Source organism: Choristoneura fumiferana, chromosome 16 (assembly GCF_025370935.1).
Source record: "Choristoneura fumiferana chromosome 16, NRCan_CFum_1, whole genome shotgun sequence".
NCBI lineage: Eukaryota > Metazoa > Arthropoda > Insecta > Lepidoptera > Tortricidae > Choristoneura > Choristoneura fumiferana.
Genome location: NC_133487.1, coordinates 1,083,584 through 1,101,808, shown reverse-complemented (window position 1 = coordinate 1,101,808; position 18,225 = coordinate 1,083,584). Strand labels below are relative to the sequence as shown.

The window sequence follows — 18,225 nt, the reverse complement described above, 5'->3', positions numbered from 1 at the left end:
CCAACTGCTGAAGAGTCGTGTGTGGATTTTGAGCACAAACGCTCATCCCCTTCTGTATATACAGTCGAATAAACAGTTTTAGTTGACTGTACATGATTCAGTTTATTCGACAGTACTGTCTACCGTTCGTAGCTTTCTAGAGATTGTCTAAGCTAAAACGACGCGTCCCTCACTCAACTAAATCAGTTCATAATGACTATTTAGACATCAAATCTTAAACCGCCTGAGTCTAACGGGGATTTAGTCCCCTTTAGACTCAGGCGGTTATTACAAATTGCTGTCGAACAACTCATAATGAACTGATTTAGTCGAGTGAGAGACGCGTCGTTTTAGCTTAGACAATCTCTAACTATATGCCCCCTATAGTCAGCAGAGCTGAGTTCCTGGCAGCGGCGCGTGGCGGAGCTAAACAACAAAGTGAGCGAGCTGGAGGAACGGCTGGCCAAAGGGGAGAAGGAGCTCGTGAAGAAACAGGAGGAGTGCGCCAAGCTCACCAGGGACTTGAGAGAGAATAGCGCGCAGAAAGAGGACCAGGTGAGGACCGTGGTTATGAAGTGTTATCAAGCGGGCACGGGCTACGTGCAGTAACCGGCGGTGCCGCGGCAATCTACATATTTTCTAATACATTGCGCGTTTTATTAATCTGTCACTAAGCGGTGAGAGTCTCGCCAAAGCAATGGAGAGAGAATTCGCGCGTCGCGTCGCCGTTCGTCCATAGTTTTGACCGGGCCGTGAAGTGTCAGTACACACTTTGTACTCATTGTACAACTCCGACTGTTTGTTCCAAGGAGGAGCGGATAGCGACGCTGGAGAAGCGCTATCTGAACGCGCAGCGCGAGTCCACGTCGCTTCACGATCTCAACGAGAAGCTAGAACAGGAGTTACAACATAAGCAGGCGCAACTCAAGGTACGGTTTAGTTATAAATAAGGGAATTAACGCACATGTGCGTTTAAGCGACTGCTTAATTATGACATCTGGTCTGGGTGAAAGTCAAGAAGTCGCATATGCAGAGTGTCTTCATAATATAATCGAAGCTTACTCGCAAATTGTTAACTAGTGCTAATATTAACACACGCGAAGTTCCGCTTCTAATAATCTTATTCTTTGACGTAACATACTTTATAAATATTTGTAATAACCTAGCTTATAACCATCTTATAACTAATAATTTTGGGTCTATATCGACTGATCTAAAATTGTTTTACATATTTTTAAGCAAAACACCGTTTCGTCGAATGATTGAAATGTCGAAAACTGTTTGGTCTAAATTGTTTTTCATAATATTTTTGGACGAAAAATTGTTTGTTAATAACATTGTTTTGTCTAATGTATTATAGGTATGAAATTGATACTCGTATTCCGAATATTGTTACCACTAATTTTATGTCTAGAAAATAAATAACGAATTTAACGACTCTGAGGCGAAGTCGACAGAGCTCCGCTTGACGGAGCTCCTATTCCGCCTAGTTAAAGTGCTTCGCGCCCTGGCAAAATACTAACCTAACCTATAGTTAAACAATCATGCTACCTGGGTTTTCTTTATTGCGGGTGTTTTTATTATTATTTCGCCTATCTAAGTATCAAATATTCATTTTTTTCGTTAATTCTTTAGGACATTAAATATTAGTCTAAATAATAATTAGATCTAACAATATTACGGATTTAGCATTTTAGTAATAAAATTTTTAGACTAAACAATAGACTTAGGAAAAAAAACATGTATGCAAAAGATATGCCATACAATATTATAACAAACAATTTCGACCAAAAAATATTAGGAAAAATAAATTTAGACCTTGCGAAGGGCACTCGATAATTTTACAACTCCCAGTATAACTCACGTTCGACTTCCCAAATACTCGTAGTTTACTCATCATAGAAGCAGATGTATAAACCTTTTTGTACTAGTGTTTACTAATTTGTTGAACCCTAACCATGTTTAGTATGCAATGCATGTGCACCACGAACACTAAATAGATTTGTACAGGGATTCAAATAGTACATTTTACGCTGAACTGCATTTAAAGTTCTCATTTGCTATCGGAACAGTATAATTTCTCCCTTTCTGTTCAGTCCAATAGTCCAGTCAAACAAAAAGATACAAAGATGAAGAGCGTCAAAGTTCTGGAGTGGGGGCCGTGTGGAGGGGTGGGCGGAACTTTAAAGGTGTAACTTCGTCATATTTTGTTTAATTGGCATAACCTAACCTAACCTAACCAACAAAAAGTTGGAAAACCCCCGACTTTTGTCATTTCGAAGTTCAATATCTCAAAAACGACTAAGTAAACCGATTTAGATGAAACATGTCTAAGAACCATCACTAGAAAACTTACTTTCAACTAAAAAAAAAAACGCATTCAAATCGGACCACCCGTTTAAGAGCTACGGTGCCACAGACAGACACAGACATCGCGGTCAAACTTATAACACCCCACTTTTTGCGTCGGGGGTTAATAGAAAAAATAGTATCCGTTATTTTCTAATAATCTACTGACGGACTAATTACAATTTTTAGGACACAGCCTCCTTACCTAACTGAGTATGCCCGTACAAATCTACATAGTGCCCTAACCTGTACATATGTCCAGCTCCAAGAAGAGAAGATAGCGGCCATTGAGGAGAAGCTGGAGCTGTCGTCGCAGAAGTTGGCGCAGATGTCCTCCCTCCCCGAAATGGAGGAGCAGCTAAAGGCGCGCATGGAAGCGCTCAGCCAGGTTGGCATTGTGAGGGCTGCAACATCATTATAATAGCTGTTTAGCTGCCCTTTTTCATTAGGACGCTACGGTTGAGAGCTTATCATTGCCTATAAAGGTCACAGCGCATTAAAACCACCCGGCACCCGACCAGCACCGACTTGTTCGGCGGCCACTCGTTGTCGACAGTGGTCCACGGGTGCACGCCGCGTTGACAACGAGTGGACCTCGCGTGGTCCACGAATTTCCGAGTCTACTATGAAGGTGGGTGGGGAGCGCCGCATCGCAAGCGTGCGGGCAGCGAGCTATCACCGAGTGGTCCACTCGCCGTCCACGCGTGGGAATTCACGAGCTAGACGATCTGGTGACGCTACGGAGCTGATGTAGTGAGCGCATGCCCATACAGATCCATATGAAGAACACTAACCGCTCGAGGCGAGGCGGTGCGGGTCGGGTGCCGGGTGGATCTATTGAGCTGTGACCTAAAGTCTCTTAAAGAGCTGGCAACGGAACTGTGATAGATACGAGTGGATATTTAGATTTATTTATTTCTAAATGAAAATATCTATGGGTACATGTTGTCGGTGTCCAGGGGCTGCGGTGATTGCTTACCATCAGATGACCCGCATGCTTATTTTCCCTCTCTTAAATATGTAAAAAACCTGATTTCAAATAAAAAAACGCATTCAAATGGGTCCACCCGTTTAAGAGCTACGGTGCCACAGACAGACAGACACATAGCGGTTAAATTTATAACACCCTTCTTTTTGCGTCAGGGTTAAAAATAAATAAAAATAACTACAGGAAACAATTTAAAAAGCTTTTAGGTATCTCAAAATGGTTTTCGGTTTTCTGTACATTGTACAAAAATAGATAACCCCAATTGGTAATCCCGCATGGTAACAATAACAATTTGGCTACAGCGCATTGTGAAAAGACTGTTAACTGTTCTATTGTTAGGTTGGCCATGGCGTCCTAATGAAATAAGGATTAGTGTAGGCAAGTCGAAGTGGTATCGATATTTTAGTCTAAAATAGAAGAATTAGATGGTTTTAAAGTTACATTTTGTTGTAAATTGCCTCAAGCTAAACCCCCCGTACAACTTTGTCTCAGTAACCCATCATTGTAACATCACAATCATCATCAAAGAAGTCTCTAGGTCATTTACTGTGAAAATGTTGTATCACGGGTCAAACTTACTGCAGTTTACCAACACTTGTAACTGATATCACACCCGGGATTTAATGATGACATAAATATATTGCTATATTTTATACTGTGTGTGTGCGTGTGTTGTTGTGTCTTGTGTTGTGAGTAAATGTATTTACTTTCTTTCTTTTCTTTCTTTTTTGATTTGGAATTTGGAACGCTCAGGTCAAACAAAGTTAATTATGCGTAGTAAACCAGTTTAAAAATCTGTAACTAAGTGTTTTAATTCACACATGTTTTTAGCGTAAGAAGATTAGAAAAGTGAGTTTTTTGGTGTCTCTTATGTTTCACACCAATGTTACTGTCGTCGAGTTTGTGAATTGCATTGCACCCTTAACTATGACTGAAGTTGTATTCCGCATGAAAAAAAAGGTTTTTTTTTTTCGATTTTTGCTAAATGTTAATTACCAGGTAGTTTCTATCAATTACCTAACCATGTATCAAAGTAAACGGAACTCAAGAAAAACACGGTGTATATCGTTACCTTTTTTACTATAATATATTATCTTTATTGAATTAAATTTTTATTATTATTAAAACTTGGTTTATTTATGTGCTGCTGTGTATCTATTTATCGTATGTATTTGTTGTAAATATGTTGTTATACAAGTATGTATAGTTTTGCATGTTTTGTTGTAATATAACATTGCTCTCTTATGCCAACTGCTCAAATCTATTCGTTACTTATTTCTGTTGTCAAAGATTGCCTGGGAGACATCGCTCTGGAGCTGTAAGGCCGGCCATTGTTTACCATGTTTTTCCCTTTGTACCTGTTTTCTTTATTAGTTACTATGTGGTGTTCAGTAAAAAGTCGTTGTATTGTATTGCTAAAATTACTTCGACGTTGTAGCTACAATACAATACACTTTTTATTGTACACCACATATAAAAAATACAGAGAAATGTGCATACGGGGGGCGGACGGAAAATCAGCGCTGCGCGATGCAGGCTTACGCTTGCACTCGCAGCAAATACTGAGTCCGCTCCTTTCGCCACAAAACACTGTTTTCTGGTTAGGTTTATTTAGTGTTGGTATGTTTTTCTTTTTTCAACTGTTCATTTTTTTTGTGGCAATAAATGATTTCTTTCTTTTCTTTCTTCTTTCTTTCTTTTCTTTCTTTTCTTTCTTTCTTTCTTTCTTTCTTTTCTTTTTTTCTTTCTTTCTTTCTTTTCTTTCTTTTCTTTCTTTTCTTTCTTTTCTTTCTTTCTTTCATATATAAATACATAAATATGCAATAGGCGCCTCAGCTTCAGATTGATCGCTGCCAGGCAACCTTTTACAACGGTTAGAAGTGGGCATACAATGTGGCAGAAACATCGTTATTTTAGCAATATATTTATGTTGTGATAAACCGGATGTGTTATTAATATAAGAGTGGAAAAAACGAATATTATAAGTAATAAAAATAAAGCTATAGTTGTGTAATTAACTGACTAACGAAAGCACAAGTCATGCTTCCTGCTTCTCATTTCAATTCCCTTTCCTAGTTTAGAATTGAGACCCAATCATTAGTGTCATACATAACTCCCGAAGTTTTCCGCCCTGTGAATCTGTGAGATAAAGTAGCAGGAACTTAACAGAGAGTGGCGAAACGGGCCATTTATCTTCCTTACGTATCATTTTTTTTATCGTTTATTCTGTAAATAAATTTAGTCTGTAAATAGGTGCAATGGACTATTTACGCGTTGTGAAGTGGCTTTGATTAGACCTTTTTTTTTATGTACACGTGTGAAGCCAGGACGGGTCTTTGTCTGCTGAATATATTTTTAAACTTGGTCTTCCAGGCGCAGGAACGTCATGGTTCGGCAGAGGACCGCATCCAGCGGTTAGAAGCCAGCGTGGAGGAGAAGAATGCAGAGCTGATGAGACTGAACCAAAGGTTGCGGATGAATGAAGAACACAATACCAGGCTGAGCGCCACTGTCGACAAGCTGCTGTCTGAGTCTAATGACAGGTAAGCTGTAATAATATCATTCATCACAAATAATAGTTCAAAGGTGTTGATTTTGAAACATGTGCTATTTGCTCTTCATATTTAAAGGTGTTGGGCCAAATTACAATTACAAGCATTTTTTGGTACAACCCTTTTTAAGAATAAGAAAAATAACAGAATGAGTTCACCTGGAATTTCAAAATTCTGGGGCCCTTGCAGAAGTTGAACAGCTAATTTCGACTTAAACCCCTTTACACATAAAATAGAAAGTAGCTGTGTAATTTCTGCTGACTTAAACCCTTTTTCACTAGGGCCTCAGAATTATACTTGACGCATAATAAGAGTATAACCAAGTCCTTATTGAAACGCTTAATATTAGCTGTAAGTATGTAGGTATCTATGTAGTCGTAAGTAACGAACTAATTGAACTTTATTTTCACCCATTTTTCTATTGTGCAACGTGGCATTTAGACCTTGTTTACACTGTTCTAGTAAAACCATTCTAGTAGCATGCCATTGCAGACCCGCGATGCTAACAGGTTACAAGCGATTAAACAAGTATCGTAATGTCAAGCTACTGGATTAATGTAAACAGCGGCTATATGCGTAGTCCTGATGACTTGTAGCCATGTGAATTAAACTTTATCATAAACTTCAGGTTACAAGTTCATCTCAAGGAGCGAATGCACGCGTTAGATGAGAAGAACGCACTGACTCAGGAGTTGGAGAAGACGAGGAAGTACGCTGAAGAACTGGTCGCGGAGAAGCAGGAGATTCTCAAGGAGCTGGCAAAGTGGAGAATGGAGACCGAACAGGTGTGTAGTGTATTATGTAGATAATTAAACAACGAGCCAAGTGAAAAACAATAGTTACATACATACATACTCGTACATCTTTGGTGGAAAAGGAATCTTGAGGGATGGACAATAAGGTGATTCTACAAGGACACCGTGTTTTCTTTTTAAGATATAACCTTAAAAAGATAGCTAATTAACAGCATCGCATTTTCCAGCTGAAGAGGCAGATGTTGCAGCAGGAGATCGCGTTCAATATCCAGCAGACGGACGCGCTCACGCGCTCGCTGTCTCCCGGCGCGCCCCCGCAGCCGCCGCAGGCGCTCTACCAGACCAAGGTATTTTAATATAACCTAACCTTACCTACGTCACTGCCGTGTGAAAACCTCGTAAGTTGTTATCCCTCGAAATGGTTTTCGAATCAGGGTACAGTCAAGTGTAAAAATATAAACTTATTCAAAGTTGCAAAAATAAGTACCACAGACTCTTATTCCGACGCAATAAGACCGTAGTAATATATGATACTTATTTTTGCACTTGACTGTACCATCAGCCAAATATGTGGTTTACCACCCTAGAGTTGATAATCGTTTGCATGTCATAAAACAATAATGCCAAAAGACGTGTCTGTCAACTTGAAAGTTCGACTTTAGTGACATAGTAATTTGATAGGAACTTGTTTAAAAATTGATAGACCACTTATTTATTATTTATATTTATACCACTACTACCTATCCTACATACCTACAACAGGGCCCTGTTTCTCAAAGCATATAAGTCTTATAATATTAGCGTTTTGTCTCATAAACCGTATGAGAAAATGAGACAAAACACTAATATTATTAGACTTAATATTTATTTTATTTGCTTAATATTTCACCTATACCCTTATTTCTAGCAGGAAATGCCTTCTCAATGTGACAAAGCACTAAACATTCGATTCTGCCCACAGTTGGACGGGTCGTGGGAGAAGCTGCAAGCGGCGCACGCGCTGGCGAGCGTGCAACAAGGCTTCGATGCCAGCGACGCCGAGGTAACCCGCCGCTCTTGTATACATTATCATTATTATACTAACCCCCTGTTTCACCATTCATAGATTAATAGTACATTGTGTCTTAAGGGCGGTAAATAAGGAATTACGAACGAGAGTCTATTAATAATAATAATGAGTCGATGTTCGTAATTCTAGTACCGCCCATGCGACATACAATGTTTTTCATCACATTTGCAAGTAAAATGTTATATTTGTAAAATAAAAAATATAGTTCTACCAAATATTGGCGATACCTTAGGCTTTGCTCTTGGCAGCGTCGCCCTCAACCTCCCCCTCCCTCGGCATGCGCCGCAACGTGCGTGTGCATGTGGTGGTCCATGTGGTCCTCCAGCAGCGCGCGCAGCAGCATCAGTACGGGCATTGACTCATTTACCGACCTTGGGCTTCATGACAAGAAAATGTGTACGCGCAATGACTCATTTACCGACCACGGGTTTCATGACAAGCACATTAAGGTCGAGGGTTTTATTTGGGGGGTTGCAACCAAGGTAGCCTGCATGTTACGACACTGTTTACGAGCAAGTGTGATGAAAATTTATTTGAACAGAGACTCCGTCTCTGGGCAGGACAGAGTTTAATGTGGTTCTCTTTGGCAGAGGTTATATTTTCAGGTGTGCCGCGATCGCCGGGAAGTGTATACAATTCGTACAAAAGGTGTCAACGAGACCCTATTAATAAGCCTCCGCTGTCCGTTATGTTATACCACAGATATAGATTACACTGGATTACGCAAATGCATCTACTTCGCGTTAAGTTCCCAATCCGCACTGGGCCCGCGTGTGAACTATGGCCCCAAGCCCTCTTGTTCTGAGAGGAGGCCTGTGCCCAGCAGTGGGACGTATATAGGCTGGGATGATGATGATGATCTACTTCGCGTGTCCGAACCCCGACCAAACGTCGGGGTTGGCCCCATACAAAGACTGGCCGCTAACTGACTAATCATGACTAGTGACTGACTCGAGCCCCACGGCGCGGGCGGGCGGCGCATTTGAATCGATTTTGCACGGACATCGAGGAATTCACATCGCTAATTCGCTCTTGAGACGTCACATTAGATATTAAAAAGTGACACGGTTGGTTTTCATACAGATTGAGGTGTTTGCGTTATCTAGTGTAATCTATATCTGTGTGTTACATCTTATGGGTATACTGTACGGAACCCTTTATAGGTACTCTACGCGCCAGTCCGACTCGGATATTGGCTATTTTTTACTGGTGTGCCGTTAACACTATCCGGCAGACATGTCCGGCCCAGTCCCATTTAAGCTTGGCGCTTTTTCAACATTAACTATTTTAGTTTTAGAGCGGAATGTGGTGTTCCGGATACGATCAATCTTTTTCTCCCCTAATATGTTGCTTAGTATACAAGGTGCAAATCACAATCAGGCGCGGCAGGTCAACTATGCGTCTGACCAGGTGAAAGCCTAGGTATCTGTGCAAATCTAACTGTGAAATTTTTGTATTGTGTGTGATGTTTCCAATATGCATTGGGTCCGCGTGGTAAATACGGCCCGAGAGGAGGCCGTGCTTGCAGTGGGACGTTGTATAGGCTGAGATGATGATGATAATGACGATGATGATTATGATGATGATGATAATGACAATGATGATGTAGTTTTAAATTTTTGCGATTTTCACTCATAGTCAAAATACCACAAACAGGACCTATAGTTATCACGCTTACTTAACACACGAGTAATATCTCGACGTTTCACCACCTTACAGTGGGCGTGGTCGGCTTGTGGTATTTTGACTAATGATGATAATGGTGATGGTGATCATAATGCTCTGATGATGATGATGATGATGATGATGATGATGATAATGTGGATATATTGTTGCAGAACGACGAGTCGGACGGCGGCGTGGAGGGGGGCCACACGGACGCGGCGGCGCTGGCGCTCATGCTGCAGGAACAGCTGGACGCCATCAACACCGAGATACGGCTCATACAGGAGGAGAAGCAGACCACGGAGGCGCGCGCCGAGGAGCTCGAGTCCAGGGTGGGTGCTGCTGATAGACTCACTGACGAACAGACAGACTGATAGACAGTCAGAGATGTAGGTAGATACAGTAGAGTACCGAGACGCGCAGAGAAGATCGAGTCCAGGGTGGGTGCTGCTGACATACTGACTGACGGACAGAGTGAACGGGCTCAGAGGTAGACAGACCACTGAGGTGCGAGGAACTCGAGTCCAGGGTGTGTGCGCGCTGCTACTGACATACTGCCTGATGAAAAGACGAGCAGATAGACTGATGGACAGGCTAAGAGGTAGATAGAGTACCGGGAGGAGGAGCTCAAGCCAAAGGTGAGTGCGCGCTGCTGACAGACTGACTGACAGGCAGACAGATACGAGTACACAGGCAGAGAAGAAGATAGAGCAGAGCAATGAAGACTACTGAAGTTTCCACTCGCGAACGGCGAGTGGACCACTCGTTGATAGCTCGCTGCCGGCACGCGCTTGCGATACGGCGCTCCCCACCCACCCTTCATAGTAGACTACTCGGAAATTCGTGGACCACGCGAGGTCCACTCGTTGTCAACGCGGCGTCCACCCGTGGACCACTGTCGACAACGAGTGGACGCCGAACGACGAGGCAGTACTGGTCGGGTACCGAGTGCCTCTAATTAGCTGTGACCTTTAGGCCTCGGTTTATAACATTTGTTTCTCGTTTATTCCGTGGTTGTTAAAGAGTTGTCATGCAATGTGAGTTTGTGTGTTAGCAGGTGGGCAGCTACGAGCACATGAACGTGTTGTCGCGGCGCGGGGACTCGCCCCCCCTCGCGGCGTCGCCCTCGCGCCCCCACCTGGCGCCCATACACAAGTACCACACGGTAAGATTCTAACCTTACCCTCCGGTCAGATCAGCCTATATGACCACAGAACTTATGATTGGTGGCCGACAAAACATTTGGTTTCAGCGGCAATATAATATTTTGTTTTGAAAAAATGACTTTCTGCCAAGTTTCTTGGGGCACATTCTTCTTGGCAATGATTGTCTTTCCGAAAGCTCTGGTAGTTTAAAAGAAGTGACATGTAAAAGAGCTCTTTGTAGCCTACTTACTTACAGAATAAACGTTTAGGTTTTTTTTTTAATTAGTGTTTCACTTGGGAATGAGCGATACTTGCTAAATTAAACTTAAGTGAAGCTCTATTTCAATTTTACGATCTTCACCATCATGGAACACTATGCAGCGATACGGAGTGTCTTACAGAATAAACGTTTAGATTTTTTTTTATTAGAGTTTCTTATTTATATGTAAGACCCATGTCAATGAGGGCTATCGCGTATGAATTCGCCACTAGAGGCGCTAGTGTAGCGTGAGGTCTCCGAAATGTCAAATCTCATAGTTTTTGGGTGAGCTACGCGGGTTTATTTATAATTAGAATAATTTTGTGAATATTTTGCAGTATCTGAAATTAATTATGGCAAATATGCGTTCCGGGGCAATGAATGTCTGTGTTTTGAGACAGTTTTATCTTTCGGAAACCTTTGTCCTCCCTTGTTTCCGAACTAAACGGGGACTATGCAACACATGCTCGATATTTTGATGGTACGGTTTTAAGGTGTATTAAACATGATTTTAATCTAAACTTTGTTTTCACGCCCGTAATAACAGACTTCGAAAGCCTACTTAAAAACCTCACGCAACAGTGCGCCATCTAGTGAGACAAAAATCGATAGCCCTCATTCAGGAGTTGTCAAATACCGTACACTGGGTGATTTGGGAGACATTAGCAGAACCAACTTTACGGCCTCAGTAATTGATAATAGATCGTTTACAATCATACTTAACTAAAACCCCACAACCTTGATAGCAGAGTGACAATGCATGTGGTAGGTAAATTAAATAATACAAAATAATACTTTTTGTTTTCCACATTTAAAAAATTAACGGTAATCTCAGTAATATTAATTAAGCGGTTGGTATTCACTTGATTCGTGTAACCACAGCTACCAACTACGTGCACCTCTAAATGGCTGTGGTAGCTCTGGCTAAGCTTAAAACGCAAACATGTGAGCGGGTAGAGTTGGTCCTGCTCAAGTCTCCTGCCTCTACCTTTATAATGACTTTCTAGAGTTGATTTGTAACATATTTAGATATTCACGAACATCTTACCTATAAGTTAAACTTTCAGCAAGTATTGAAGTAGAATTTAATTAAGATTAAAATTGTAAATAAAAATTCCATGTAAGGTTAAATACTAGCCGGATCATTTTAACGGAACAAGAGTCGAATATTGGTCTTTACTACTAACTACGGCTTGGATACAACTAAGCGCGACTCGTAACGTAATATTTTACGTTCGTTGCGCGCCCAAGACGCTCGCCACTTATGGTTAACTGGTGGTAAACGCAATGAACAGAGAAAAGGCCGTTCACGGTGACTATCCGTTTCAATGACCATTCGGATTGGACTTGCTGATAACTTCACTCACAACCTATCAGTTTTAGAGTTGCCAACAGTGTAATTTAGTGAAAAAAATATTTTTTCATCGCACTTGCTCGTAAACAGTGTCGTAACATGCAGGCTACCTTGGTTGCAACCCCCCAATAAAACCCTCGACCTTAATGTGCTTGTCATGAAACCCGTGGTCGGTAAATGAGTCATTGCGCGTACAAATTTCATGCCATGAAGCCCAAGGTCGGTAAATGAGTTTGTTACTGCATGGTTGCTGCTGCTCCGTGCGCGCGCTGCACACGCACGCCATGCACATGCTGAGGAGGGGAAGGGGAGGGCGGCGGGAAGCTGGCGCTGACAAGAGCGCAATCAGCAATTTTTGATAAATATTAGTTTTTCTTTTACAAATATACAATTTTACTCGCAAATGTGATGAAAAACATTGTATGTCGCACGGGTGGTACTAGAATTACGAACATCGACTCATTAAAGCCCTCAGTCTTCGACTTCGGGCTTCTAATAGACTCTCGTTAGTAATTCCTTATTTACCGCCCTTAAGACACAATGTACTATTAATCGCCTTAATAAGGAGGGGATTATACGTATTTTTGTCAATAAAAATACTGGCACATTTTCATTTTTAAAAGGACAATGCCAGATGTTTTTTATGAATTAATGAACAAATTGAATCATTACCCAGGGTGGAACCTTTTAATAATCATTTTCACTTTGATTTCCTTGACAAAGTATGAGATGTCAACATGACATTAGTAGCACAAAGGTTCCACCCTGGGTCATGATTCAATTTGTTCGACTATACACTCAAAATGGGTTCAATATATTAACTTTTTTTTTTAAACTGAGTACATTTAATACTGATACTCGCTGCCAGTTGACAGCAAATCCAATCTTTTGTTTGGGTACCATTAAGCTGACTAGCCCTTCCCTATGTTCCCAGGGCCGGATTTAGGGATGTCATTCGAGGCGGGCTCCCACAATAAAGATTAAAAAAACACTTTTTTCAAATAGTCTTTTCTGGTCTCATGAGCCACCGCTCGTTGCCCCTACTAAATTCGGCCCTGTATGTCCCGCTCGGCTGCACGCCGGTGTGTATGGGCCTTACGAGGTTAAGGTATTGTGGCAGGCGCCGGCGTCGATGTCGCCCGCGCACGGGCACCTGCGCGCGCCGCCCTCGTCGGAGAGTCTCCCGGCCAGCCAGGTCGGTCCGCACTACGCTTTGGTGCAGTGAAGGCGTAAAATAGATATATTTCTACTCTTATCTCTCTCATACTCGTATCAACTTTAATAGTTGAATCTTCCACAATTATTTCGAGGATCTCGGATTTGATGTAATTTGCAATGTGTCTCAGGGGCGAGCAATCGATCTAGCTGGGTTTTATCTGGGGACAACGCGTGTTTTCGAATTAAAACGGTTTTTTGTAGACCTTTTTAACGAAATAGGATCAGTAATTCTTAGTTTCAATCCGAGCCAAGCTTTATTATCCAGAAGCATTGATAGAAAGTAAAATAAAAATGTGTCTGGTTTCAATAAAACATACCTATACCTATATTATATTTTTTTTACCTCCTGAAGCCCACCATATAAATATTTTGATTAAAATTGACACAGCAATTAGAATCAAATTGTTTCGAGAATAAAGTCAAACTGCCGTCAAACTGCCATGGTGTAAAACAATAGAAAACAAAAGAATTTTTACTTTGTTACATTGTCATAGATTCCTAATTCCCTTGAACTTATTGTGTACATTCTATTGCACATTGGGCCGCACCAAGTATATTTTTTGCTTGAAAAAATGCGTCTGTGTTGTCAATCGCCAAAAATACAGACGAATTAAATGAGCCCGCTAATGAAAACCTACCTAATTCACAATTAAATTGATTGCATTTTTTATTTTACACCACTGGCAACTCTAAAATTGACAGATAGTGAGCGGAGTTGCCATAATTGCAAGCACAACGCTGTTGACACACAGTACATATTTTTTTTTAAATCGGAAATCATGGGAATGATATATCTTTTTTACGCCTTTTACTCTTATTTCATAAAAGTTTTTCGACGCACCGCCATCACAGAAGGCTTTAAATATATGTATCCGTCAATGTTTCCTGAATGAACATAATTATGTATTCTAAAATGATTTTTATGTAAGTAGTAAAATGCCTCTGTCACTGTTTTACTTTGTATAAGTATTCGCACATAGTCGAATTTTCCCGATTTTTTTTTTTCTAATTACCTATATAAATTTTGTATCACGATATTTAGCTTTGTAACTAATGTAAGTAGGTACTTGTGTAGAAAATGTACTATTATATGTACTGTTATACTGGAAAGACGCACATTGCTGGTTCGCCTTCAAAATATTATTTACTTAAAATGCTGAAGATCCCGGTCAAAAACGGAATTTCAGATATTTTTTTAGCTATTATATAAAATATTGAACATTATGAGCCAGCAAAGTGTCCGATGTCTACATTACCAACGGAAAGTAATACCATTAAAGTTTTAGAAGGAAACCGAATAATTAAAAAAAAAAAAAAACAGCAGCGCTGTTTCTAACACAAACTCAGAAACGGTGTTTGCTAACAGCTACGAACAAATAATTATTTATTCGTATGTTAACAGTAATATGAAACCTCGACTAATGTTTGTTTCAAAAAATGATATTGTAATAAACATTGAAATATGTTGCTTTGCATAAGGCACAGCACAGCTTTATATAAAGTAGTTAGGCGAAGCTTTTGTATGTTATATATAGAAAAATAACTGACTGTATTTTATATAAACTTATGTCTTCCAAAGAATTAGCATTTATAAGAACCGTAATACCATTGTATTACTAAATAGTATGTTATATTATAATAATATGATTATATGTAGTAGTATCACCTTTCATCTTAAACATATTACATTTTCGTATAAAACATAGCATAGAAAATTCTCTACAATTATTTCCCACTTTTCATGTAGCAACACTACAGAAATAAGTAATCGAGTGCGTAGCTAGTCTTATAATTTTTGAAAGTATTTAATATAATAATGTAATGTTTGTCATTAAAAAAAAATACCCGATTTTTTTAAATGGTCGTCCTGTATGTATAACTGTATGGGTTAGGTTAGCTTAATAACAATTCTGAACCAATAATGGATTCAGAGAAGAAAGAGTTTTGACAAACAAACATTAAGACAAACATTACGTTGTATTATAACTATAACTTTCAGCAATTATGCGAGTATGGATCCATTTATTTGTATCATGTAATTACTTTAGTTTCGATCTTCTTATAAATTTTGATATTGTACTTATTCTCCTTTTATACAACTTAGCGCGTAGAAATTTTATTACGAGTATATTTAGCACCCTCAAAACAACTGTTTGTAGCCAAGCAACGTGTAAAATGCATAAATATGTAGATACAAACCTCCTTGACTTTATTGAATCGTTAGCTACTCCGTAAATACAAATCGTAAAGGGGTTCCTAGACGGGCCATATTTTCACTGCAAAATGTGGCCGGCAACTATTGGTGTCCCTGTCTAACATGTGAGTAAGAGAAAGACACCAATAGTTGCCGGCCACAAATTGCAGTGAAAATATGGCCTGTCTAGGAGCCCCTTAAAGCTCATATTATCATATACCTCGCGACGACTTTAATGTTGCCAAAGATATCTCTATCAACCTGTTTCCATTACATCTCATAATAGCTACGTATGTACGTAGCTACTGGACAGAAGTCGTAACGTGAAATATCAAAGCTGCTGTACGATCAGTACTAAAGCTAATTGAGAACAAGAGTACGATAGTACAAACTTTCCCGATGGAGTCGCGCACGAAGGGTTCTGTATCATTTTCTAAAAAACTGCAAAAAAAAACACGTTTGTTGTATGGAAGCCCCCCTTAAATATTAATTTTATTCTGTATTTGGTATCTGTCAATCTCTTTCTCTATAGCCTGTGATTGGACACAACACAAGCCGTCACAACACACTGCATCAGATAAATATGAACGCAACCACATAAAATGTATGGTGCGTCACGACACAACACGACAGACACATGTGAATGCGACTATAGGCGCTACGAGCACAGTACTGTAGGGATTGAAACGCAGTGTAACAGAGGTCGCAACGTGCAATAATAACACGCTTAACAGTTGCAGCTGTGCGAGGACGGCGTGGCGGCGGAGGGCGCGGAGTCGCCGCTCACGCAGCGCTCGCTGCGGCTCGAACGGGCTGCGCGCGCGCTGCACGCGGAGCGGGATCGGCTGCGCACGCACTACCCCGCGCCGTATGACTCGTAAGTATACCGCGCATGTCATCAAAGTCAAAGTCAAAATATCTTTATTCAATTTAGGCTATAACAAGCACTTATGAATGTAAAAAAAAAACTACCACCGGTTCGGAAAAACCTCTGCTGAGAAGAATCCGGCAAGAAACTCAACGAGGTATGTTTTTTTAAACAGATTTACATTACAATATTATTAAATGATATCTATACATCACAAATATTTAACACTACTTTATTTTTAACACAGTAGGTTCGCTATTTGAAGGGATCGCTAATGCGGATCGGAATTATTTCCAAATATCCCTGTCCATGATATAATCATTAACTTCATAATACACCTTAGCTATTAATGTCTTCTTGACAATAGATCTGATCATGTTGACCTTATGGCGTCCATATCTGCTCGCATACTTGTTGAAAGCCCGAATGTAATGTTTGTCGGAATGATGGTTTGTCATAACTCTTTTTTCTCTGAATCCAATATTGTTCAGAATTGTTATAAAACAAACCTAACCTAAACCTATAATATTTTTTTATGACAAACGATACTCGGACAAAAATTATTATCCGATGTAGATTTACGGCTCTTCCATCTTCTTTCTCTCTTGGCGATCTTGTGCCTATCTCATCCAATCACCGCGACGTTTGTTTTATGAAATGACTAACACGAACAGGCTAATTTATTTCCTTTTCTTTCCTCTTCTTAAATTTAAGAGCTACGCTCTTGTCGGTGGAGTAACCACCACTCAGTACGATCTTCGACCAGGTGTTCGACTTCCTTCTCCTTCACCTGATCAAAATAGGTAAATCTTGACCTTCCTCTACCTCGTCTTCCTTCTATTGTGTAATCTACAGATTGGTCTAGGTTAGGTTACATTTATTTCATTTAAACCCCGGTAGGCTGACAGTTTGTACCAAAATTAGGTTAAGCATTTATAAATAAAAATAAAATATAAATATCAAATGATCATAATGGTATTTTGTTAATTATCCTTTTCATTAATAATTGAGCGAAACCGACAGAAAATTCCACATACCAAATTACATCCATATCTGTCTAACAACAAAAACAATCACGTTTATTAAGATTATTTAGATGCATTTAAAGCATCATTTAATTCTACACCCATTCGAATTTTCAAGGTCACTTTGTGTTTCAACGAAGTTACCATCGCAAACAGAGATTGTTGAGCCACTCGCCGCTGTTCATAATTAAGCAGAGTTATACAAACTCGTAGTAAATATTGTCATTAATAAACCAGAATATCATTACACGGCCAAACTTCAAACAGTGCTAAGTGCCTCAACAATCCAAGTTCGTGACTGTATGACATCCACTAACCACATTAATCTTTCTCTCTTCCACGCCGCCCAGGAGTTCAATAATGTCAGGATCGCTGGCTAGGATCCCGATTCACAGGTGCTCAAATATTTTGAACACAGGAACTTACCCTATCAGGCCTTACGTCTCTAACCATCAGCAACAGAGTCTGTCTGACGGTGATATTACAAACGCGCCTTGTGACTGCCCTGAAAGTCAGTTTAGTTATGTGCCGCACAAGCTTTGCATGAAATCAAACGTGTATAGAATATTGGATAACCATTTGTTCTATCATCCGTGCTTGGTGAAGTCAGCGAGCTATATTTAACCCTTGTTCAGGAGTTATTATGTCATCTACATAAAGATTCGACAAAATCCGATTTTTCACCCCGATAACCGACCAATGGTTGTTTAAATTGATTGGGTCTGAAAAAGGGTTAAAGAAATGTGGCAATTAGAAAATCTAGAGTATGACTTTCGTGGATCTAAAGCTTTCGTCTTTATCGTTT

The 18,225-nt window shown here is 40.1% G+C and overlaps 1 protein-coding gene across 14 annotated transcripts in view; it reads left to right on the top strand.

Annotated features, from left to right (window-relative positions):
* The window catches only part of Liprin-alpha (PTPRF interacting protein alpha), a 193,394-nt gene that overhangs the window by 159,782 nt on the left and 15,387 nt on the right, over nt 1-18,225 (top strand). For 4 of the 14 annotated variants that reach the window (XR_012452304.1, XM_074099389.1, XM_074099382.1 and 1 more), the window contains 12 exons: nt 367-534; nt 789-908; nt 2,591-2,725; nt 5,690-5,859; nt 6,497-6,653; nt 6,851-6,970; nt 7,585-7,665; nt 9,531-9,689; nt 10,412-10,522; nt 13,236-13,310; nt 16,268-16,404; nt 17,771-17,815. Coding sequence is in view for 13 of the 14 variants with exons in the window: in XM_074099389.1 (XP_073955490.1) it covers nt 367-534; nt 789-908; nt 2,591-2,725; nt 5,690-5,859; nt 6,497-6,653; nt 6,851-6,970; nt 7,585-7,665; nt 9,531-9,689; nt 10,412-10,522; nt 13,236-13,310; nt 16,268-16,404; nt 17,771-17,815 (1,478 nt within the window). In the remaining variant the exon portion in view is untranslated. Of the gene's footprint in view, nt 1-366; nt 535-788; nt 909-2,590; nt 2,726-5,689; nt 5,860-6,496; nt 6,654-6,850; nt 6,971-7,584; nt 7,666-9,530; nt 9,690-10,411; nt 10,523-13,235; nt 13,311-16,261; nt 16,405-17,770; nt 17,816-18,225 lie in introns of all 14 variants that reach the window. The other 10 variants (XM_074099386.1, XM_074099395.1, XM_074099384.1 and 7 more) reach the window with 9 other exon arrangements.